We start from the raw sequence: 26,371 nt of genomic DNA, 5'->3' as shown, positions 1-26,371 counted from the left end.
TACTACTATGAGAAAAATAAATGAATATAGAGCTAAAAAGTTAATGGAAAAGTTAAAAAAAAATGGAATAATTAAATATACCTGACTCATCCAAAAGAAGACAGGAAAGGAGGAACAAAGGAATAAAAAACAGATGACCAAAATGGAAAATATATATCAAGTGTAGGGGATTTCAGAGCTGACCAAGGAACAATATACAACCACAAGGTGGCAGGAGCACACACAAACTTTACTGGTCAAAGCTCTGACAGGTTTTCACGGGGAGTCCCTCACAACACGAGGCCAATTAGAGGCTAAAACGTGGGGCAGAAAAACAGGAAACTTACTTGTCTAGGTGATGTCGCTTACCCAGGTGGGGAGCTTGTTGGCCTAGTTATTGAAGCCTCCTCTGCAGTAGATGACTTTATAGGGCATTTGCTTATGATAAAAGTATCTTCATACCTTGTACCCATTCTGAAAAGTATATTTGCATAAAGAGATTAGGCTGTGTATACAGCTAATAAAAGATGCTGGCTGTGGGAGAGAAATAACTAACAAGAGGCCAGAATCTAGAGCCATATTTTAGGAGTTCAAATCCTGGCTCCAATATTTACTTTATGGGTGATTTTGAGGAAGTTATTGAACTCTTATCATCTATAAATGAACATGATAATAATGGCCCTCTCCTCACTGGACTGTAGTGTGGACTGTGTGAGTTTCCATATAAACTGTTTAGGACAATGCCTGGCACGTAATAAGCACTCTATGAAAATGGCTATTACTAGTACTATTTATAAAATCATTTGATAGGCCTCTTAGTATTTCACACAGCAATACCAGTTGTCTGGTAGTTTTTTAATGTCTTACAGACTTAGAGTATATGTTGTGAATTTTTTTGTTTTTTTTTTTTTTACTTTTTAAAAAAGAGATTCTGATGCAACAAACAGATATGCTTCTAAATTGATACATTAAATTACCGAATTAGGTTTATTCTTTATTAGTATGGTACTCACCCTTACTGGTAGAGTGTTTGTAGTATAATCACTGTTGATACTTTCTGAAGTGTGCAAGGATGTATTCAAAGCATTTAGGCATCGGGACTCTAACATTGGGTTTGTGTGCTTGTTCCTGGCTTTATCTCAGGGAAATATAGAAAATATGATTGGAAGTCTGAAGAACTTACTTAAAATTATTCACAGCTCTATAAGACTTAGGCCAAGTCAGTGCATATTCAGTTTTTCCACCTGCAAACTGAGATGATGAATGGTAGTTAGATGAACACTAAGACATTTATCTAACACACCATCATTCTATAAAAAATGTAAATTTACACACACATAAATTCATATACAACATAGACAGAGGTTGTCCAACTATAGTTCTCAAAGGAAGCTAAGATTTTTTTTCTTTTGGTCGATTAAAACTGTATCAAAGTTATAGAACAATTTCCAGCACATCTGCTCTGGATACATTATCATAATTATTTCCTTACATTGCACATCTCAGCAGTGCCAGAGCAATGAGCCAAGTAGGAGCAAAAATCTTATTATTGAGCAGTGACAACAGTTCCCAATTCTTTTCTTCTCTGATGTTTGATAACTGAAGTCAATTAAAGACTTCCAGTGGAATTCTTTAAGTTAAAATAAAAGGGGATTCCCTGGTGGCGCAGTGGTTGGGAGTCCGCCTGCCAATGCGGGGGACGCGGGTTCGTGCCCCGGTCCGGGAGGGTCCCGCATGCAGTGGAGCGGCTGGGCCCGTGAGCCATGGCCGCTGCGCCTGCGCGTCCGGAGCCCGTGCTCCGCGGCGGGAGAGGCCGCAGCGGTGAGAGGCCCGCGTACCGAAAAAAAAAAAAAAAAAAAAGGTTATTTGTATTTAACAGCTATAGATGAACACTCACCTCCCGGCTAAGTGCAAATACAGGATTTGGCTTATTTTTAAGACTGCAAGGTCGGGCCAAGGTCCAGCCCGCTGCGCAGCCGGGTCTGGGCAGTGGCGGGAGAGGCCAGGCCGCAGGCTGGGAGTTCCGGAGCAGCAAGGCGCTGCCAAGGTCCAGCCCGCCCCAAAACAGAGACGCCTGTTCCCCTGAAGCAGATCCAAGGAACTCCTCAGTCTTGGTGTCCAGGGCCCCGTGGGAAAGTCCTCTGCTGCTGAGAGATGCCTCAGAGGCCTGACTCCCACAGAGGCCGCCCTGTGTACCTTGCCGGCACAGGGCCACGGAGCGTCTAGCTCCAAAGACCTTACCTGCTCCACGTCAGGAGTGCAGCGGGGGAAACAGCTGACCCCAGGAAAATGGGCTGCGAGGCTGGACCGGCCCTGTTCACACAGCCCTTCAGCTCCTGGACGCCTGAGAGCAGGTGCTCCGTGAGGATGGGGGGGCGGGGGGGCGGGGCGAGCGAACTGCCAAACTGCGCATGCGCATCCTGCGACTCGGCATCCGGGCTCTTTCGGATCGGTCCCAGATTGACGCCTTGTAGGGATGGGCTAGGCCCATCTGGCCGGGGACTCCGGGCCAGATCTCAGGGGAACTCCTTAGTCTTGCCATCCCAGGCAGTACCGGGAAGTCGGCTGGTGAGAGACACGTGGGAGGCCTGACTCTGGCTCTGCGTACCTTCACGGCGCAGAGCCTTGAGTCTGGCTGCAAGGAAGTTCCTCGCTCCTCTTCTAGAGTGCAGTTGGGGGAGCCGCTAGCCCTAGGAAGATGGCCGCTGGGCAAGGTCGGCCCAGGTTCACAAATGTTCATAGGATCCCCTGGAGTGTTTGCTTAATACAGCCTGACTCAAAAAAGAGCAATGAGAGAAGAATAAATGGAAGCTTTTCCAGAGCTCACCAGGACCCAGGAAACAAGTTCTGAGCATCCGGAGTGGCTATTCCTTGCGTATCAGTGGGAGCACTTCATAGAGACCCCAAAAAGATTAGACCTGAGTATGAGACTAAACAATCTCTACATAGTGATAAAGAGAAAATCTTGAAAGCTGCCAGAGGAAAAAGAACCATTATGTAGAGACGGATACAAATAGAATGATTGCAAAGCTCTCTTCAGAAAATACATAAGCCAGAAGGCAATGACATGACATCTTTAAGATACTAAAAGCAAACAACTGTCAACACAGAATCTTATATCCAGTGAAAATAGTTTTTAAAAATTAAAGCAAAATTAGGACTTTTGAAGAAAACTTGTAATAAAACACAACAAAACAAAAATTAAGCTGCACTCCATCAAATTTAAATTTTCTGCTCTCCAAAAAACATCATTAAAGTAGCAAATACATATTTACATATATACTGCTTAAAATACATATCCTTATATGTATATGGATGTATATGACAAAAGCCTTATATCCAGGATATATAAAAAACTATTATAATTCAATAATAAAAGACAACCAATCATTTAAAAATGGGCAAAGGGTTTGAATAGACACTTCACAGAGTAGATATATAAATGGCACATGAAAAAATGCTCAACATTATTATTCATGAGGTAAATGCAAAGTAAAACCACCATAAATGAGAGAGGACTACACATGTATTGAACAGCTAAAATTAGAAAGATTAAATGTAATCAAGTTTGCCAAACATGTAGAGCAACCAAGAGCTCTCCTACATTACTTGTGGGACTGTAAGATGGTACAACCACTTTGAAAAAAAGGTGAGCAAAAATATTTTAAACACATATTTGCTACATAACCCAGCAATTCTTCTACCTATGTATCTAAAAGAAATGAAAATATGTGTATAGGCAAAGCCTTGTACATGAATATTCGTAGCAGCTTTATTCAATATTACCTAAAACATGGAACATTCATCTGCAGTAGATGAATGGATGAGTAAATTGATGGAAATTCATACAACAGAGTACTATACAATGTTTAAAAAAGAAAAATTACTGATAAATATAACAACATGAGTAAATCTTAAAAACATTAAACATTATGCAGAGCAAAAGAAGCAAGGCACAAAGCAGTACATACTATATAATTATATTTATATGAACCCCTAGAGGTGTTCAATCTAATACTGATAAAAAGCACAACAGTGATAGCCAAATCTGAGGGCATTTGGAGGATTGACTGGAAATAAGCAACACAAAATTGGGGGGGTTTATGGAGATGTTTTATATCTCCTTATAATGGTAGTAAATACAAATGTATAAATTTGTCAACACTAATGTAGTTGAATTGTGTTCTCCAAAATTCACATGTTTAAATCCCAATCCCCAGTACCTCAGAATGTGACCTTATTTGGAAATAGAGTCATTGCTGATGTAATCAGTTAAGATGAGGTCATATTGGATGACTTGTGTACTTATACAAAAGGGAAATTTGGACTCAGGCACACACATAAAGAGGATAACGTGTGTATATTGGGTTTATGCCACATGCCAAGGGAATACATAAAAATGTCAGCAAACCAACAGAAGATAGAAGAGAGGCATGGAACACATCATTCCCTAGAGCATTCAGAGGGAGCCTGGCTGTACCAACACCTTGATCTGGGACTTCTAGCCTCCAGAACTGTGAGACAATAAATTCCTGTTGTTTAAACCACTCATTTTGTGCTACTTCATTAGAGCAGGACTAGGAAACTAATACAACTCATCAAAGTGTATAATAAATGCATACACATTCTTGAATGTAAATTATACCTTAATAAATTTGATTTAAAGTGATTGAATCTAGTTCATTAATATCTGAAATAAAGTCCGTAACTTTATTTAAATAACTTCTGAGAGTTCACATGGAGATAAGTTACTTAACCTTTTAGAATCTACACTCTAATACATAAATTTGGAAAAATAATCTTGCCTCACAAGTTGTGAGAAATCAAATAATATACATGAAATCTAAAGCAGTGTTTCTAACACATTGTTGGTGCTCAATACATGTCATCCCTTCTCCTAGAATAAATGAAAGCAGAAAGCTTCAGGAGGGGCTATTATCTGTTCATTTATTCATGTTTTTCATTGTATTGTTCCTAACCAAGTTGTTCCCATACGGCTTTAAAAAAAAAAAAATCTTGGTTTTAGCATAAGTTAAGAGCTCAGTCAGGCTGGGATTTTAACACTCCTAATGTTATTTTAAATCAATCCATACACTTTTAAATATTTATTCCTGATTTCTATTTCATCTTACATACACGTCCCTTTTTAAAAGTGAGCTTATCAGATACAGCCCTGTGTAGGCCCTCTGTTTTCATCTTCCTCAGCATAGTCATAAATATAGTCGACAATTAGAGTTTTAATTAGAAGATATTTTTTAGTAGTCACTGAAAAATTAGTTTTCACAATTTAATGATCTAGTACAAAGATATTTGCTTATCAGCATTGTTTTACACTCATTATTTTGCAGAACATGACAGGGATCGGAGAACAAGAAAAAAAGAGAATATCTAACTGGTAGGCATAATAGTAGAGTTCTAAAAAGTTTGTCTTTTAAAAATCTCAAAAGTATAATTTAGCCTTTAATTCCAGCAAATTAGTGAAAGAGGTTCAGGTAATTTGACTAAACTATTTCTTCAACTCCTAAATATTATGGTGCCAGGTTGAAATACCACATCAGATAAGTGTTTTAAATCCACCTAAACAATGTAATTCTTTGTGCAATAAATTAGCTTAAACCCTAAATCCTGAAGTTTGGTATGTTTGCAAAAATCATTGCTTTGTTTCTTTGCTTAGCTCACCATGTTCTTCAAGTGAGTTTATATTTAAGAACATAGTAGAAATGCTAGAGAAAAGTCAAGACTTCAAGTTACAATATTGAATAGAAAAATAGACACTATAGCATGTAAATTATCAACAGATTTAGGAAAGAAAAAAATTTTGATTACTCTGCTTTACTTGAAATGCCCACATTATTTTTATTAGATGCATAACATTAAAGTAATAGTTAACATGTGGTCTGTTAACCTTTGAAAGCTAAAATAATGATGTTAATATTGATACTATTATATAAGCATTGAACTCTGTTTTAAGTCCACATTTAGAATATTTATCAATAAACTATTTTAACTAGCTATAATATTTTATTTCTGCTGTGACAACATGCACAATGTTTACTTATGTCATCAAGAATAAAATTAGGAATTGTTGGACTATTCATTCAACAATACTGACCCACTATTTATAGAGGTTAAAAATTACTGTGTCTCTGGGGTACAGAGATAGATAAGAGTATTACCATTATCCAGGAGCTTATCCTTAAATTTAAAGAACTAAATATAAGGCAAAATTTAAAAATTAATATGGTTAAGTTAAAAAGGCATATTAGAGAGCATTATTTTATTCTTACCAGAAGAGTTGCAGAAAAATTCCTGGAGGATTTCACATTTAGTTAAATGCTGAAGGATCAGTAGTGTATTATGACAGATGCATAGTTTCCCCATGGTAAATAACAACAAAAATGATTATAAAGATATTAGTAATAAAAACTAACATATATTGACCATATATTGTGTGTTTAATGTTCTTTTAAGTAGGTTATACATAATATCTCAATTAATTCTTAGAGCAATCCCTATGAGGTATTATTTGTCCCATTTTTCAGGTGAGGTAATTGAAGCATAGAAAGTTATGTAACTTACTCCAGGCCACACCCTGTAGAACAGCAGAGATAAGCAATATGGAGCAAGACTATGGAGGGTCTTAAATGCTTTTATAAGATGATTTGGTTTTCTTAAATAACGGACTTATGGAAGAGAGTAATTCCAGTAAAAATTAATGATGCACTGAAAAACAATGGAGAGGAACAAAATGAAAAGGCTCCACTTGGAGACACGGCAATAGTACAGAAAACTGATGATGAATAGCTAAACGAGAGACAAATATAACAATTCTTATACTGACAGAATTAATGGGGCGTCCCTACTCGGGGTGGGGGGGAGGAGTGAGGAACAGAAGATGAATCTCACCATATGTGTTTACATTTCAATCACAGTATTTAGGAAGGTGTCTGTGTCTTTTGGAAAAAAATATGATCCCACAAAATTTGCTTTAAGTTTTCACATTTTTAATATATAAATGGTTACTTTTTGATTACCTACATTTTGAACCAATTCCCAGCCAATACTTGATAACTGATCATGATGTTAGTTTCTTCACCAATTGCCTCTCTAGCAACTGTTTATGTGAGCCCCTCTTTTCTTTCCTTTTTTGGTATGATCCAGATCTCTTGCTTTCTCTGATCCCTCCTGTAATTTATCTCTCTTTTATCTGTTCCTAAACACCTACTCATTTCCTTTCTAAAAATATTTGAAGTATTTGTTGCCAATTTTTCATAATCACTTTGTATCTTTCAGATTCCTTCCTTCTAGTTTATAAATAAATCTCTCTTTTTCGAAATTTCCCTTAATATAATGTTTCTAAATATATATTGTCTGTCTCGTCTTTCACAAACAAATAACTAAATAATCAGGGTGACTCTGAAACATCTGATATAAGGGGTGTTGTTTAGATTAATGTCAAAACCCAAATTCAAAAGACTTACAATAATTTTGTTAACTGAAAATGATTTCTAAATCAAAATAAGGATACAAAGGGGACTAAAAAAAATACTTTGAAACATGATTAATTTTAATATGTTTACAAGGAAAGAGTAAATTCACCAGCAGAAAAAAAATTACCAAAATTAACATTTTACAGTTTTTTAGTCTTAAAGCACAATACATTTTTCATACAAACAAATATATCACCATTATAGATACCATAATATGGCAACATTTATACACAAGGCCATTTACCATTAAGAAAATCAGTGGCAATGGTGATGCAATACATCAGTTCATGTTTGTTAAACTTTTTGCTATTATACTTCCTGGCCCGCAGGAGTATTTGCCAGGATACAATATAAATGTGTGACCCCAGTTTGAACAATACATAGAAAGCTCTGGTTGCCCATGCTTAATCCTACATTTATTATATGATCACTAGAAATGTTTTCGTACCACTACTCTGACGTAATTCCATTTACTATTAAGACCGTTCCCAAGAAATCAAACATTTTAACAGATTCACTTGGATATTAAGGAATTATTTTATACAAAATAAGTGCAATATCAGGACTTAATATTCTATATGCCTAAACTTAATAAAAGAGAAAAACTATACAGGTATTATGTGGAAAATAATTTGATATTATATGGAGTAGGTAATCATAGCATTGAACTTGGGAAAATGCAGTATGTGTTTTTTTCATTTTTAGAGTTACTATTTTTATTATTGTTTTTAAATGCACCAGATGATTTTCTGAGGAACATTCACATTCAATGTTTAGTTTCATTTTACTAGTGGCATATACAAAGCACCATATAATGTAACATATGAAATGTAGAACAATTATGACTATGTAATACTGTAGAAATAACTGCTAAGAAAATATAGCAATATTTAACACAGGATTTCTAAAACCATTACATATTCATCACTTTTCCCTAAACTAATAATGTCCCATGTTTTATTTTATAGACGTAGTCTATCACAATTTATATGCATTTGACACTCATGGGGGGTTGAAAATAGTTGATATCTTCTGTACAGTAATGTTACAGTTTTATACAAACTTCAGAAATATGGCATTTGGAATAGTGTTCCTCCTCCAAGTGTTCCATTTCACACAACAGCAAATACTCTGAATGCCTTTCCTCCTGGAGGATTCTGTAAACTGCAAAAAATACACAGAGTGTATTGATGTCATCTCCATATATAATCCTTCAAACAAATCATGCTTTCTTATGACAGTCAAGAAAGCAGCTCTATGAATCCAGATGGCCAACTTTCTTAGACTACTATGATTTATAGTTATTGGAAAGCTTGAGTGAGGATGACATAATTCTTAAAATCTTGGCTGTACACAAGTTTGCTAAAAAAAATGTAAGGTGCATAGTGGTAATAATAGTCCTTTATATAGAACGTTATAGATTTCAGGTCATGTTTTCATATATTACCACCTTTAGTTCCAATAAAGTACAGTTAAGTGGCTCTTATGCCATTTTACTGGGGAAATACTAAGATACAGGTTTACAACTGACCGGCATGGTTAAAAGCTAACTGCAAGTTAAAGAGATGGAGATACTTAAGAGATACTCTGGAATACTAACTTATTATTCCCTAAGTCTGACAAAATTTAAATTATATAGCTAGCATACTTATTAATATTTTAACATCTGTGGTTTCAAAAAAATCTTAGTGAGGAAATTTAATGGTCAAATCTGGAAGGTCCTAAGTATTTCTTCACTGAAATGGAAACATACACACACACACAGAGCACTCAATCTCATTTCAGAAGTATTTTAAAACAGGACTTTAAAGCAATGCAAAACCATTCCTTTTACTCTTTATTAAATTATTTATATTTTATTTGACAATATTAATCAAGGTATGTTTTGCTTAAATGCCTCAAGTTAAAACTGGTTGATAATGGCATTAATTATTATTTATTCTAATCAAATGTAAACTTTTGAAGTCCATATTTTTTGCATAAAGTATTATTTTCTTAATAATACAAAAAAGCTTTTAGAGATAAACACAAATGCTAAGAGAGAGACAAAGTGCAATTTCTTTTACATATTTATTCACATGTAAGGAAAGAAAGGGGAGAATTTTAGAAGAAGAGATGAGAATGTCACAAGTGTGCACACACAACATTACACAATAAACACACACACATACACAAGCCAGGTTTTTCATACAAGTAGACAGCTAATTGAAAGCCATTTTTATTTGTAGGAAACAAACTGACAAAGTGCCCTGGAAAGTGTCTTTTTACACAGTGATACACCAGAAAAATACACATTTTTGAACTCAACAGAACTAGTTCTGAATCTGAGCTCTGAGACTGACTAGTTATATGACGTTGGGCGTATCATTTAACCTTTCTGAGCCTCAGTTAACATGTCTGTAAATTAGAGTTTAGAGAACCGACTTTGTAAGGCTACTGGTAGAGCTGAGTCAATATACTTAAAGGGCCCTCGAGCATCTGGAAAATTCATAGTAGATGTTCATAAATAATTATTATTCTCAGTTTTCTTAGGATATCATCTACCTTATAGGTTTAAAATAAATTTAAGAAATATGACAGGTAAATGAAGCCACATTACTCAGTTTAGCTTATAAAACTGCATATCATACTCTATAACTCCATCTACTTTATATATTGTGCCTTTCATATATATAGACAGAGAGAGAGAAGGAGAGAGATGGGGGAAGGGTGTGGGGAGTGAGCTCTGTGTGTCTGTTTACATTTCAGTGAAGAAATTCTCAGGATCTTACAGGTTTGACCATTAAATTTCCTCACTAAATTTTTTTTAGATGTTAAAAATATTACTAAGTATGATGGCAATACAATTTACATTTTTTCAGACTTAAGAAACGGTAAGTTAGTACTCTAGGGCATTGATATGAGCCAGCTAAGTCAGGCTGTGGAGAAGCCACCTCCTTAACAATGGCCTCCTGATACAGTCTCATCTGAAAATAGATGCTAAGTACAAAGCTGTCATTTTATGAGGATGGCTTATGTGGAAGGCAATCTAGGTATCCTGCATGGCATATCCTTTTGTGTCCTTTACAGAAACTTTACCATATGTGCAAACCCTCCACTGGCAATTTTGAAGAACCTAGTAAATGTTTAAAAGTTAGGGATTTATCTGTATCTATACAAAATACACGGGACTTAATATTACTTCCCCAAGTACCAATGATTTAAAAAAAATCACTACAGGGTTTTTTTCTCTTAACTTTTATTATTACTCAATAAAGTAAGTCACATGAATTTTCTCAAACCACTGAAATATATAATACTAATGAGCCAAATACCAGATGACCTGAAAGAGTTCATTTACATCATATTCGGCATCGAACTTCCAATCAAAAAGAGAATTTGGTGCCGGGGAAAATCAGACTCATTGTTTTGGTCAAATACTTTGTCAGATAACTGGAGTAGAGAAATATTCAGTGCCTCGCTCACCTAGAAAGAGTTACATGTAAAAACTAACCTAGAAAATCTAAAAGAGGATGAAAGAAATTTCCTTATTATAAGATCAATTAACAAAAGAGTGGTTCTGACTCATAATCCGATTTTCATGTTGATTTTTATAAGCCTGCAGGAGACAGGCATCTCTGGTACTGCAGCTTCTCCCATCCCTGGAAGATGTACTATTACACAGCGTGCAAAGGAAGCACACTGGCTCAGTCACGAAACCTCAAAGCCATGCTAAGGAGAGTTGGTTGTAAAGCCAGCATAATGGGAAAGATGATATATCTAAATACATATATGTTTATAAACATATATATCAATTTATTTACCTTTCTGAGAAGATTCCATTCTGAAAAGAAGCAGTGTAAGTCTTTCTTTTGTCCACAGGCATCACGTCAACATAACCCCCGTGATTTTGAACCACGCCAGCATGTACAGCTGCTCTGCAGATACTGGACAGCTGAAGAAGAAAGGAAAAAACCACCATCATTAGAAAACGTCTGCTGAACTTGTCCAGCCTACTCTTCTATTGGACACAAGGTCGCTGACATCTGTCTCTGTGTGGATACCCAGTGAGCAGTTACAGGATGATGTTTTGTGCATAAAGGAATGTTTTAAAAGACACAAAGTTAGAGCCAAGCAAGTCGCACCTGAAGGTAGATCTTAAGGGTGGCTGCAAGGATAAGATCCTTTCACCAGCTAATCTGTCCAAACAGCAAGCTTTTACTACTGTCCAAGCAATAAAATGCAAATTAGTTCCTTTATCTCTTCAAGGGCCTACTTATCACTCTTAAATTTCAGCCTTTGCTAGTTCCTACTCAGGTCACTCCGACCAAACGTTCACAGGGGGTATTATCTGGACCTCATTTATATTCAGTTTTGACTTTGAGCAACTCAAACATAGTTCTGTATATCTCTACAGTCCCTTTTCCAAAATACAGGCATACATTAAATGAGGAGGTTTTTCCTATTAGATAATATAACCTATGTAGAGAAAACTTGCCCAAAAGAATAAGCCCAAGAAGAAAAAAAGATGAAGAATAACCATCACTTCTACCTAGATTTGCAATGTACATCACTCTGGTTTGAATGGTCTGACATGAGGTACTAAGGAAGTTCTATTTTTGCATTGTACCAGTTATATAATCTGAATTGAATGGAATTTCTATAAAGGAGAAAATTGTCTCAGGTCCAACAAACGCTTTCCATTTTTTTAACACGACTGAATTCTAGAAGTCAACGCTTTTCTTTTGGCCAACTAAAGTCTTCTGTAGATTTTGACAATTGCTTTCATCCAAATGTTCTACCAAAATTTGTCAATAGCTGAGCATAGCCTGACAAAATCCTACAAAATGAAACGCTTGAACTGTTTCAGTATAAAGCAATCTACCCCATATCCCGATGGGTCTTTTCTGAACCCACTGGTGTATTCTTTTCTTATCTCTATGCACATGTGAGTGACCTAATGTGCTTTTCTAAGTTCACATAAGCATGTGTATCTTACGTGACCTTGCTTTATTACTGTGCTCTGAACTCTGGCATCAGTCAGTATTTATTAGATCAGAGAGACCGAATGCCAAGCTGTCTAATACTTTTCATGTTTTTGCTATATCACAAAATACCATACATCCAAAACCCCATATCCTTACTCTGAGGACACATTTTATTCACCATTTAAAGTCCCTCACTGAATTAATATTTGTGTCCGATATGGTTCATAACAGATGGAATTAAAAATAACTGTACACTTTTCAGTATTTATCCTGTTCTGTTAAAAGGTTATCATCAGCACTTTTCCCAAGGCAATAAAAGTGCTTAGATATAACATTCACTAAATCCAAGCACTTAATATGGTTTGAAACTATTGTTTTGCCCATAACTATGCAGTCAGCAGGCATTACGATTTGAGTTCAAAGGTCAGAAGAGATTTTCTTTTCCTACCCGCACATTGTAAGAACTAATATACCATGAAAAGAAAAAACTATATCTGTGAAAACAGTGGAACATTTTTAATGAATGCAGAAATTAATTTCATCTGTCATAAATGAGAAATAAAAGCTGAAAGCAATAGAATGTACAAGTTGTAACTCTATAAATGGAAAGAGAGAAAGATGGGGGAGAGAGGGAGATTGATAGATTGTTTCTCATTTTTCCATATCTTGTATTTAAATAGATAATGTATTTTGTAAGGGATGGGAAGATTGCTTAATTAATGGCTGAATCTCTGATTCTGTATTTAGCACATAAAAAATATATATTTTCAACTTGTTCTACATAGTAATACAAAATTTCTTACCCCATTTCACTGAGATAGAAAGATAAAATGATCTCAGGATATAAGTTCTAATAAAAACCTGAACTCTAGCAAAGAGATGGCTTATAGGTACAGAAGTGTATAGGATATTTTGAAAGATTTTCACCAGACATGAGTAAAATTAAAAGTTTTTTTACTTAAGGGGACAAACTGGGAAGAATGATTTCTTTGGAAATCTCTGATGATTCTAGATTTCCTCATTCATATATATTTATTAATTTTTTTAAACAAACATTTATGTTTCAAGGTGTTTGCCAAATGTCTGATATCACTGCGTACTCTAAATTCTGTTAAAGCAGGAACTAGGCCTGTCTTGTTCACATCTTGGCACATGTAAAATTGTTGATGAAAAAATAATGCATAATTTGCCCAGCTGCTGCCTTCAAGAAACTTAAAAATTAATAAAAGAGGTGGGGAAACAATCATAACGCCTAACAGAATCAGTTAAGTGCTAAATAAAAGGAAAAAACAAAGTAATAGGGTTAAAGAAAAGCAACACCGGGCTTCCCTGGTGGTCCAGTGGTTAGGAATCCACCTGCCAATGCAGGGGACACGGGTTCGAGCCCTGGTCCGGGAAGATCCCACACGCCACGGAGCAACTAAGCCCGTGCACCACAACTACTGAGCCTGAGCTCTAGAGCCCATAAGCCACAACTACTGACCCAACGTGCCACAACCACTGAAGTCCGCGTGCCTAGGGCCCGCGCTCCGCAACAAGAGGAGCCACGACAGTGAGAAGCCTGCGCACCGCAACAAAGAGTAGCCCCCGCTCGCCGCAACAAGAGAAAGCCCACGCACAGCAACAAAGACCCAACACAGCCAAAAAGTTTAAAAAGTAAATAAATTTATAAAAAAGAAAAGCAACACCATACTTGGGTTAGGAGAACCAGCAATACACTTCACAGAGAAAGTGGCAATAACTCAGAAGGTAAAGAATGACCATGATGTTCACAGAAAAATTAGAAAAAGCATGTTTTCAGAGACAAGAAGATAAGCACAAATTGTGAGGACTACCAAATTCTGATACCAACAGGACATTGAAATTGCAGATAAGAATACTGCAAACCTGGAGCTGGGAGAGAGACTTAGATTCGGAGAATAATTTTAACGGTAAAGCTGAACTGAAAAACAAAAAAACCTGAAACCGAAATGAATTCACCAAGTGGTGGTAACACTCACATTTCAGGACTCTTCACAATTGTATTTCCATAGTATTCTACTGAATAAGTACATCAAGAATATATTTCTTTTGGAACTCTTTGGATTAGATATTGGTAGTGGTTTCCAAATGTCTGCCACATAAAATCTAAACTTATCAGCATGTATTTAGACTCTCCAATTACATGTTTCAAGAGCCGGATCCCTCCCTCCATCCCTCACACTAAGTTGGCTGCAGCCCCTTTTAGCTTCACATCTCACCAGCTCAGATACAAGCAAACCTACAAGTCACACCCACTTTCAGCTCACTTGCTCTCACCTCATCTCCATGTCTTTGTAGGTGCCATTCACCCCACCTAAAATGTGCACTAATCCTCTTTACCAACCCACACTTGAAACCTGGATCAGAAAGCACTTATCGGCCCTGAAGCCATCACAGCTAATCTTCCTCGTCCAACCCCAGTCCTGGCATCCATTACAATACACCCTCAACTGGTTTCCTTTTGTATGTATTTTAATGATTACCTGGTTTTGATTCTATGCTACCTGCTAAATGCCCATTTGGCAGTGGAGATATTGTTCATACATTTGACAAACTCTTAATTATCCAGTTTATACTTCAAGTACTGAAGAACCAAAAGGAAGGTTAAAGAAAAATAAAATGCTTTTTCCTTCCCAAGGATGCATCCAAGCTATTTCATTTAGTATCTGATATAAGAGACATAGATAGGATACGAAGAAAAATTTAGTTAAGATAAATGATTATGCATGCATATTTGCATATAGATATTTAGTTTTTAGTGTTACTGATGATTGACCTTTCCGAGAATATGTATATCAACGCAGAATCTGTTCCTTTTTCTGTATAGAAATGTACATATATACATTTAAACACGTGTGCATGCATATAGATAGATACTGAGAGCTGCATAGATTAGGGTACTTACATCAGAATAAATTCGAGTTCCAATTACACGAGCATAATGTGGATTTGCCTGCATACAGTTCCGAGGACAGTATACTCTAAAAAATAAAAACATGCTTACAAATATTAAGTAGCTGGTTATTTCAGTCTTTCTTATTAGTAAGATCATAGACATGCATACACAAAAGTAAACTCAGCATTCTAAATCCTACTCATTATTTTTTATTGAAGTATAGCTGATGTACAATATTATATGTTACAGGTATACAATATGGTGATTCACAGTTTTTAAAAGGTTATACTCCATTTATAGTTAGTATAAAATATTGGCTATATTCTGTGTTTTACAATATATCCTTGCAGTTTATTTTATACCTAATAGTTTGTACCTCTTAATCCTCTACCCCTATACTGTACCTCCCCACTGGTAACCACCAGTTTGTTCTCTGTACCTGTGAGCCTGTTTCTTTCTTGTTATATTCACTAGTTTGTTGTATTTTTGTTTTTAGATTCCATATAGAAGTGATATCATAAAGTATTTGTGTTACTCTATCTTATTTCACTTAGCATAATGCCCTCCAAGTCCATCCATGTTGTTGCAAATGGCAAAATTTCATTATTTTTTATGATTGAGTAGCATTCCAGTGTATATATACACATGTTTTCCTTCTGAAATAGGTCAATTGTACAATCCCAGCAGTAAGCACAATTGCTTCTGCTTACTTTACCTACTTCCAGCTTTTGGCACAGATGTGTTTCTTTTCTCTTTCTTTTTCTTTAAAAAAAAAAAAAAGCTTAGCCAGGAAGCTTTCTAATTTGGGTATCCAAAGCAGAAAGAAACATCAGGAAGTATCTCTCTCAGTATCTGGGAATTTGGTACCCAATATGACTGCAGAATTTAGTAAACACATAACTTGGAAAAACTGAATCATTGTCTGCCACAGACATCTCATAGGTTCTTTTCTCTATGTTCACATCTTTGGTATCTCATCCAATTTCATGGCTTTGATTATCATCTATAAACTATTGATTTCCAAATTTGTATCTCTAGTTGGACCTCTTCTCTTAATTCTAAATCTGTATGTCCTATTGCTTACTGAATATCTCCACGTAGACCTAATAAATATCTCAAATTTAGCATATTTGAAACCAAATTCCTAATCTTCTCACCCAGTCCGCAAATATCTTCTTTCTGTAGGCTTCCGACAATAAATGTCAACTCCATTATTCAGGTGCTCAGGCCAAAAAATACCTTTATTCTATCCTTAACTCCCTTCCTTACCTCAACCTAATATTCAACCCAATTTCTATTCGTTGTACACTGAAATAAAATCACAGCATCCTTAAGCACCTCAATCACTGTAACTCTGAGCTCTATCTTCCAATATCTAGCTCACTGCAATAGGCTCCCCTATGGTCTCCCTGCTTCCGATTTTGCCCCCTCCAATCTATTTTGCCACACACTTACACTGAAGAATACAAGTCTAATCATATCATTCCTCTGCTCCAAATATTCTAGTGGCTTTCCATCTAATTCAGAACAAGTGACAGGATCCTTATAATAGCCAATAAGCCCTGAGTATTCTGTCTTTCTCTGACATTATATCCTACCCCTCTTTCACTTTCTCACCCAGCTCCTGTCACACTGGCCTAATAGTTATTCTTCAAACATACAGAATAATCTCATCCTCGGGGCCTTTGAGTTTATCTTTCCCTCTGAATGGAAATGTTCTTTCTCCAGATATCCTACTCCCTTCCTGATACTTCAGCGCCTTTTTTCAAAGTTTCCAAAAGTTCTTTTATTTAAACATAGGGTCCAATTATCAGTGTTCAGTCAGTCACATGATATTTTTAAAAATTCACTCCCAGAGTTTAAGAAACTGCCAAGTGGCACTTATTTAAATTGATTGGCTCTTCTGGATTCACATACACACACGCAAGTACACACACTCATACACTAAAAGGAAATCAAAGCTAAGACTGGAAAAAACATAATTCATTCTACATAGTAAATCAGTCTCAACAAAATGACTATATGAAAATCATTGTTTGATAAAAGTATCAATTAGTTTCCTAAAAGTATTCTTAAAAAAAAAAACAAAACTTCATTGCAACTACCTTTACCAATTGAAGCCGATCTTCTTCAACACAGTTTTTAAGAAATGCCTACATTTCTTATTTAAGTTTCATGTTCCTAAAATTCGTATAACACAGTACACTTTAGCATCTAAACCAGAACCACTTAAATATAAGTAATAAATGAATGAGTTTTTATAACTTTGAATTAAAGGTTGATTTTTATAAAAAATGTCTTCTGTAGGAGGAAGGGTGTCCCCATTGACTATAAAATTTTATTTTTGCATTTGAGAACTGCTGCGCATTCACTGCCCACCCTATGGCGATAAAACCAGCTGTTCTGCCCTTAGGATCATGCTGTGCACGCTCTACCTTAACCATATTTAGCACTTGGTCTGTGGAAGGCCAAGATCAGTAGATTCAAACTGAGTTCATTTCTTCGTAGGCAAGTTCAGGTCAAAGAAAGACTGCAGGAGCTTTTTGCTTGTCTAAGTTCTAGTCTCTGGTTTTAACACCTTGTTATATATTTGTGAGAATGTAGATAGTGATCTAGTAAACACTCCTTCGTCTACAACTTCCGTTATGCTTTGAATAAAAATGCTGACACATTTTAACAGTACCTGCCTTTACATCTAATCATAGGGAAAGGGGCTGCTTGGCCCTGATGTGATCCATTAAAGAGTCATGCAATGACCAGACAAGTGCCTGACGTGCATAACTTGTAACTTACTGGGTGGCCAAGCCTCATAAAGCTGTAGGGGAATGAACATGTGATTCTTTCTTTTAAATGCTAAAATAAAGATTTTCATGGAGACAAAAAAAAAAAAACACACACACACACACATTTTTTGGAGAAACTACACTAGGAGTGCCTAGAGTGCATGCAGTTTGTGGTGTCCATTGCTCCCTGCTGCTAGCAGTTCAAGATGATACATCTTCTGAGTCCTAGAGACACCAGAATCTCAGGCAAAAGCAGTTATCCAGGGTAAAAGGCCCCCTGTTTACAGGTTAAAAATGGAGAAAATCTAGAAAACAGTACCTTGGGCAATGTGAAGCAGGCTTATGAAAAGGACAGAGCTGTTCCACAGTTGTTTCACAAGTGACAGCCTGAACTAAAGAATTCAAACACAAAACAATAAGCAAATCCTTTAGAAAGAATAATGTGCAACAGAGTGGTAAGAAAATAAGACGAAAAAAGTGCTAACCTGTTACTTTAGAGACTGTGAAGGAATTAGCAGACTGATACTTGCTGAAGATAAAAACATAAAAATTTCAATCGTCAACATCTTACATGCATCACCATCAACATAAATTCTTATATTTTTTAAGTCTATGAATGTTTGATTTTTTCTTAAATGTTCTTATTTAAGAACATTTTCTTAAATGTTCTTATTTAATGTATTGCTTCACAATGGGAAAAACTATAAATTTGTACATTCTTAATGAAACTAGAAAATTTAGAGTGTTAGCATGATCTTTATAAGCAAAAGGGTTCAACTTTGAATTCTATATCTAGACATGTAGCAGTATAAGAATTAATCATCTGTTTTATGCTAAATTCATATTACGTTCAAGTATGAGCCAAATAAATACCATTCTTGATATCAGAGAAAAATCTCTTCATTATCAATCTCAAAAACTTATACATAATAGCATAAAATAATACACATTTATATCTATATATTTGTTTCCTATTAAAATTAAAACTCTCAATATACTCATTCCCTGTTACCATGGAAGCAAAAATTTAGTCTTTCAAAATAGTCAATACAAGGCAGTGTAAAAAGACTACTAAATAATAAGGACCTTAAAGGAATATGTATCATTCATCTTTTTGTTCCCCCTAGTATCTAGTAAAATGTCTACAATAAATGAATGAATTCCTCCTTATATGTTTTATTAAAAAGCAAGAATATAAGAATAGGTATTTTAATTAGTTTATCTATACCCAGGCTTTCATAAAAAACATCTATTGCAAAAGGTAATGCTTATTTGTGATGGTACTTTAATATGACACACACACGTTTCAAGAGAGTTTATATAATAAACAATTAAAAAAACAAGTTAAAAGAAAAAGGTAAATAATAGGAAATAAATGTTCTTTAGTGCAACACCCAATGTTTGGCTTACCAAAGCTAAAAACTAATATTTATTATTTATTTAAGATAACTATCTGTTGAGTGAATAAATTAATCCATAAGTGTTTCTGTAAAGCTTTTACTTAAGAGATTAATCACTAATGGCTAAAAACCACACATCAGGCCTTTGAATAAAATTGTATACAGGGGGCATCATTCCACCAATTTACAAGGACTCTTAACAAATTCTTATCATTATGAATTCTATACTGTGGAGTATCATGCAATCGTTCAGTTACAAAGGAAGGGAGACTATCATATTTCCTAAGAAAAGGCATTCCATTATGAGGTTCAATAATGTCTATTATTTTAGATAGGAGAAAGAGAAACTACAAAGATATTTCAAAAGCCTACATTTTTCTACTTTCTATAGAGTATATATGAAAATATGTTGTTTTATAATAATACATTTAGTATATTTAATATGACAAACATTTCAAAAGTTAATCAATGCTTTTATACTGGGTCAAATCACATTTTAACAGACAAAAGAAAGGTGACATAGTGTATTACATATTTAGAGACTTTGCAAAATGCTCTCTTACCTAGTAATCTATCTTATTAACAAAGTTACTGTTGCATGAAATAAATAATTCTCCCAAACAGGGCAGGAAGAATATGCAAATCAATTAGCCTTCTCAGGCACTTTTTATCATAGCTGAAAAATGTATTGCTTCACAATGGGAAAAACTATAAATTTGTACATTCTTAATGAAACTAGAAAATTTAGAATGCTAACATGATCTTTATAAGCAAAAGGGTTCAACTTTGAATTCAGATACTTTTCCTTCTTTTTGCCCATGGAAATTATGTAGTTGAAATGAACCTTGAAAATTACCTTCTCTCTTTATAAACTAAATTCTTCTATGCTTTGCTCTAAATGAATGTAACTTATTGTTACAACTTAAAACCTCTGGTCCAAAAGATTATTTAGGTACTTACCCAATTGTTTGAACACCATTTCTATTGGATTTGATGAAATAATGTTTTCTTCCTTGTCTAGTGATATCCACCCAACCACCATCATTGTCTATTATACCATAATGAATTGCAGCTCTACAGATGCTGGATTGCTGGGAGAAAAGGAAGGGATAAAAGGATGTTAAAATGATAAGAATTCTGCATAGGATACAACTTGTTACTATGTATGACTTTAAACAATTCTGAGCAAAATAGCTATACATATATAAATTGTTATTTTTCCCATTAAAAAATCAAAATATTATATGAAAGGATCCTATCCTCAAATAATGACATTTATAATACCTACCATTTCATAATGTACACTGCCAATAACTTTAGCTTTACTATCCAAACAGCCAGCAGGGCATTCATATCTAAATAAAAGAAATGGGGAACAAAATTTAGCTTCTCTGAATGTCCATATAGAATGAAAATATTTTTTATATCTTGCCAGTTAATTTTGAGAGTAATAATAAATATTACCTATTGCAGGTTGTGCCTTTGCACTGGTCTCTTAATCTTATTTCACAAGAAACAATTTGAGCTAAAATTTAGAAAATAATAATAATTTAGATGATGCAACAGCTGCTCTAATTCATCCCATACAGTCTAACGCCAAGTTTTTGCCATTCTAAAAATGTTTAGATTAATAAAATATAGTTGAATATGCCAGCAATGTAAACTTTAAAATATAAATAATGCGGAGATCTTACACATTTGCTGTGTGCTTATGACTTCGTTTCTGTTACTATCATCTGCTATTGTCCGGATGTGGGTGTCATGGACTTGTGATTGCTGTCGTTCAATTTCATTTGTTTCTTCTTCTTGAGGAGGGTAATAGCTATCTGATCCTTCTGTTAGAGAGAATGGATTTAGGAAATATGAATCCATCTTAAATGTGCACAAATTACCCATGATACACCTTTATATGCCTGTTTAACACTGAAAGCTACTAGAAAAATCAGTACTGTATATTGGCACAAGTTTTGGCTTAAGGTGGTGATCTTACATACTGCATTGTAATAAATAAAACAGATGCATAAACCTTTGAGCCCTTGACTCATTTATGCTAACATTAAATGGAATCATTTCTAAACTTTACTTATATTTTAAAGTGGTATCAGTGATTACCTTTCATAATGACATCATGAGGTCTACACAGTGATCTAATGAAGTCGGGCTTAGTGAATTTGAATTTGTTTTCTCAAATGAAATCATATTTTCAGGAGGATAACACTTAAAATTCTCCAAAGGATCACATTTAAAATTCTCCTGAAAGGAGAATTGTGCTATTTACCACAATATCAGTTTCCATGGAAAGGTTTCTACTGCAGAAGGAAATTCAATGTGCAGAAATTTAAACTTAACAATGGAAAATATGCAAACTTTGAATTTAATATTTTTTCCAGGTTGGCTTGTATTAAGGGCTTGACAGGGGCACATTTTGGAAATGTGGTTATTTGCATGTATGTCTAAGAATTCAGAATCTAGAAAAAGGAAGTATGAATTCAGAGGAAAGTCAGCTTTAGTAAGACACCGTGGTCATTGGCAATGGAGCAAGCAGGTTGGAGGTTTGGGGGATGGAAAACAGACTCAGGCACAATGAAAAAAGCTTTCAGGAATTAAAAATGGCTCATATTACACAGTGAACTATATGCTTACTTCTTGTCTAGTGAGCACTCAATCATTAAGGAAAAAAGATATCTCTTTATAAGTACTGAAAAGTGGCTGCATTTACACATATTTTCAAATACACCTGGTCTGCATTATTCTTCATTTAGTCATCATTAAGAACAAAGTAGTACAAGAGTGTAAAAATGTTCACTTGGATGCCCAATAAAAAGCATGACTTTCACAAAGCTTTGTCAGGTAAGTTTTATCTTCATGTGTTATAAAAAGGACATCATATTTATATTTATTTTTGAGGACATCCAGTACATTTGAGACAGTATTTTTTACAACAGTTTTATAATACTATTATATATATATTTTGTTGTTGTTGTTGTTATTTTGGCATGACAAATTGTATACTCTGCAGTAAGAAGCAGAGAATTAGTATAATTCATTGGGCATGGTTCAGTAAGATTCATGGATAGGTATTTAGGCAAAAACTCTTAAAGTGCTTAAAATAAATTGTGTTAAACTGCTTAATTCTTCAGAAATCATGACATTTATGGAAATAATTCTAGTCAACACTATATCAAGATGGCTTTTAAGAATGAAAATATACTTCTCACTCTGGGATAATTTCAAAGTAGAATTAAGTGGTTATCTGGAATAATCATGAATCTTTCCTTTAAATACATGTTGGTATAATAGACTTATTAATATTATAAATTTTAAAAAATATTTTAAATGACTTCTAAATATTTGAAATAGAGTTCTAGAAACTTTTCATGTAATAATTAAATGTGCTTTGGGCTTTCAAACACAAATTAATGCAGAAGTTGGATGAAAATATAAATCAAACTGAATATTACAACACAATATCACATACCTTTGTAGCACAGATTTTCTCTACAGCCTCCTCCAAAACTAGGTGGGCAAGCAGAACAGGGCCGGCCATGTTTGTAGGGGGCGTGGCCCCACCAGTTTCCCCTTCAAAAGATAATACACTCCATTAAGAGGTGGTCTATTTTTAGTTTTTTGAGAAACCTCCATACTGTTTTTCTACAGTGGCTGCACTAATTTACATTCCCACCAAGAGCGGACAAGGGTTCCCTTTTCTCTACATCGTCACTAACATTTGTTATTTGTGTTCTTTTTAATGATAGCCATTCTGACAGATGGGAAGTGATATCTCATTACTAAGTTTAAACATACACTGCTACCTCATTCTTTTGAAAATATTCTAAATAATGTGTTATGTATATTGCTAAAAACTGAAAAACCAAACTTCTGCAAAACACTAACCTCTGCTATGGAATATTCATCTATATCCCATCTGTTTTAATAAAAACAGATTTTAGACGTAGATTTGACCCTAAGTTCAGTTGTACAATATTTTCAATGTAATTATTTGAAGGGTCTTTACATAGGTGAAAATACATTTCTCAGTCTATAGTTTCTCATCTCTAATAAATCAAAATTATTAAACATTTACACAATATAGTAGTGCAATAAATAAAACTGAAGCCCTAAAAATATGATTCCTATCTTTACAAAGATTATATTTTCAATTTTCATATTCCTTTTAAGCACCAATTTTACACATCAGGCAACCATAATTGTTGCCATATGACATAAACTCAGTTAAAACAATGCAGTTTACTCAATAATACACACTGAAAATAAGGAAAAAAAATCAAAAAATATAAAGTTATTTTTATGTTGTTAAGAAATACTTACATATGCAAGTAGTGTTTTGTTTACTTACTTTGGGGAATAATTGCACACCAAGTAGACAGCTTTGGGCCATATCTGCCCCCAGATGTTCATGTTATGGCACAAATTAATGGCACAGCCTATTCTGCTACTTGTTGCCCACACCACCTACATTAGAGAAAAGCAAGGCTTAGAAAAAGTAGGCTGAGATGAAGTAAGATAGCAACATATCTGAGAGAAAATGCATAAAAGTAAACTGGACAACCAACAGTTACTATTCAAAATGAAATGAGGCAATGTCAGAAACAATATTTTTCCTGAGACTTGGGGAAATACTTAATTTAACTTTTAAAAAAAAGAGATACACAGGTATATAACTCTATCCAGATATAAGACATAAACATCTTATTTATTACTAAATAATTCAAATGTTACATCCTCACAGTCCTAAATGCCATATTAATTTTCCTGTGAAGAAACTTACCTACCAAATGAACAGAATTTCTCATCTTAAAGCAGAAAGTACTGGAGCAAAAGTTTAGGTGTTCAAATTTCTTATACAATGTGACATTTTCACTGTGCCACTGGCTATCAGGGAGTCCAATACTGATCTTAATCTAGTCCCATGCAAAGGCATACAGAACCATTTGCTTTATAGTCACTAATAATCAGTCATAGAAATTCTAGAAACTCAGATCTGTAGTGAGCTTTATCTAGTCAAATCTGCCATTTGTTGTTTGATTTAGAAGTTTTAGAACATGTCCAATACCCAATCCAAACACTGAAAATTTAAAAACATGATAAATGCTGCACACATGTGAATATTGAATGTCATGGTAAATAAAACCGTATTTTTATTTTTTGAAAATAAAAAAGTTGACATCTGAATTTGAAGATAGTAAATTTCTTCCCTTTTGCATTTACTGGGGTCATATTAAAGTATTTTATATGTAAAATCATTGAAATAATATTTTTAAGGAAATGTCTGTACTTTTTTCGATAATTATTCTTGTTTATAAAAATTTATAAGCTTGTTCTACATAAATCAATATTAATATATTTTTAATAACCATATAAATGACATAAGGAAGGCAAATGTTCAGTATCCTAAGTTCTCCCACACACACACACAAAAAAACTTCGTTAGTTTACACGAACTCAAATTAAATGAATAAAGTGTAACATACCCAAAACATACCTGTGTATAATGAGTACATACAGGACCAGAACATCTGAATGGACAATACGGGTTGCACTCATGTTCATATGGGTAGCTAAAGTCTTTGACTTCATCATACCATGCTTGTACATGAAATGTTGGGGGTCTATATCTATTTGAAAGAAAATAACCACAAAAATCAAGTAAGGCTGGAGAAAATATAAAACCAAATATTGCCAAAAAGATTGATGAAGTTGGGTAGAGAGGCAGTTTTGGGTAACTTATTAATATTAAATACTTTTGCACTTTACATCACTAATATATCAATTACTTGAAACAAAAATAAGTTTAAAATACTACTGATCATTCTGGCAGGATATTTATTTTTTATTTGTCTTGGTGTGACTGCTTGTTTTCCTTTTAGGCACTAAGCCTTTGAAAACTTACAATGATGAATTAGTAAGTATTTCATTTCAAGTTCTTATGTTTTCAGAAACAAGAAGTTGTATTTTAAGCTACCTTCCCCAATGTGCTCCCAAATTCTGTCCAATTGATGGAAGCATGCTTGCAGGTCCATGTTCCCACAAACAAGTTTCAGCCCAGGATTCTGCAGATCTTTCCAGTTCTACATCCCATGTCTACAATTCAAAACAAAAACAAAATACAGACACGAACAGGTAATGTATATATACAGCTTGGATATTTCTTTAGAATATAGTGTTACTCAGTTCTTATGTTTTCTCCCTTCTTCTTAGCAAAGTCAGCATCTTAGTCTGGGTTCTCTCCATCTCTCATATAGATTTTTGCACTAGCCTCCTAATTAATCTCTTTTCATCCACCTCTCATCCCTCCAATCTGCTCTACAAGTGATTAGAATTACCTAAGTGGACACAAATACGCTTAAGTGATTCCTCTAACCGCATCCAACAAATCTCTGTATACTGTTCCCTGTCATAAAACATGTTATTCCTTGCTTTTGCTGGCATCGTTTCCTCTGCCTAAGACTTCCTTCTCCCAATTATTTGTCAAACAGGCTCTAACTCTTACTTCACAATACAGCTTTATGTAATACATTCTTGACACATTTTCAGTTCTCTTAGAAGTAAGCTATTCCCTACTTTGGGCTCTTAAAGCTTTGTTATGCTCCTTTGTTTAGCAGCTATTACACAGCAGTGTTAGTATTCGTCTACATGTCTCTTTCATGGGACTGTGAGTTGCTTGGGGGCAGTTAGTTAACTCACGCTGGTACCTTCGGCCTATTATCTGTGTCTGCCATACGGCAAGGTGGTTAATAAACATTTGCTCAATACATGAATGGTTATTGAATCTGTATCCTATAAAATATAAATGCATTTTTGTGTACAAAATTCA

The 26,371-nt window shown here is 34.6% G+C and overlaps 1 protein-coding gene across 1 annotated transcript in view; it reads right to left on the bottom strand.

The window, feature by feature from the left end:
• Positions 1 to 7,491: 7,491 nt before the first annotated feature.
• The window catches only part of CRISPLD1 (cysteine rich secretory protein LCCL domain containing 1), a 44,658-nt gene continuing 25,778 nt past the window's right edge, over positions 7,492 to 26,371 (bottom strand). Inside the window, exons 3-15 of the mRNA XM_033842856.2 lie at positions 25,520 to 25,638; positions 25,040 to 25,172; positions 23,894 to 24,009; positions 23,015 to 23,115; positions 21,231 to 21,371; positions 21,001 to 21,061; positions 20,825 to 20,891; positions 20,497 to 20,627; positions 18,622 to 18,665; positions 18,456 to 18,528; positions 15,363 to 15,438; positions 11,273 to 11,403; positions 7,492 to 8,633 (exon numbers count right to left, since the gene is read on the bottom strand). Of these exons, the coding sequence (XP_033698747.1) occupies positions 8,582 to 8,633; positions 11,273 to 11,403; positions 15,363 to 15,438; positions 18,456 to 18,528; positions 18,622 to 18,665; positions 20,497 to 20,627; positions 20,825 to 20,891; positions 21,001 to 21,061; positions 21,231 to 21,371; positions 23,015 to 23,115; positions 23,894 to 24,009; positions 25,040 to 25,172; positions 25,520 to 25,638 (1,245 nt within the window). The 3' untranslated portion in view covers positions 7,492 to 8,581. The remainder of the gene's footprint in view (positions 8,634 to 11,272; positions 11,404 to 15,362; positions 15,439 to 18,455; positions 18,529 to 18,621; positions 18,666 to 20,496; positions 20,628 to 20,824; positions 20,892 to 21,000; positions 21,062 to 21,230; positions 21,372 to 23,014; positions 23,116 to 23,893; positions 24,010 to 25,039; positions 25,173 to 25,519; positions 25,639 to 26,371) is intronic.

Source organism: Tursiops truncatus, chromosome 17, assembly GCF_011762595.2.
Source record: "Tursiops truncatus isolate mTurTru1 chromosome 17, mTurTru1.mat.Y, whole genome shotgun sequence".
Lineage (NCBI taxonomy): Eukaryota > Metazoa > Chordata > Mammalia > Artiodactyla > Delphinidae > Tursiops > Tursiops truncatus.
Note: the sequence above shows the minus strand (reverse complement) of the source record. Positions and strands in the feature narration are given on the sequence as shown.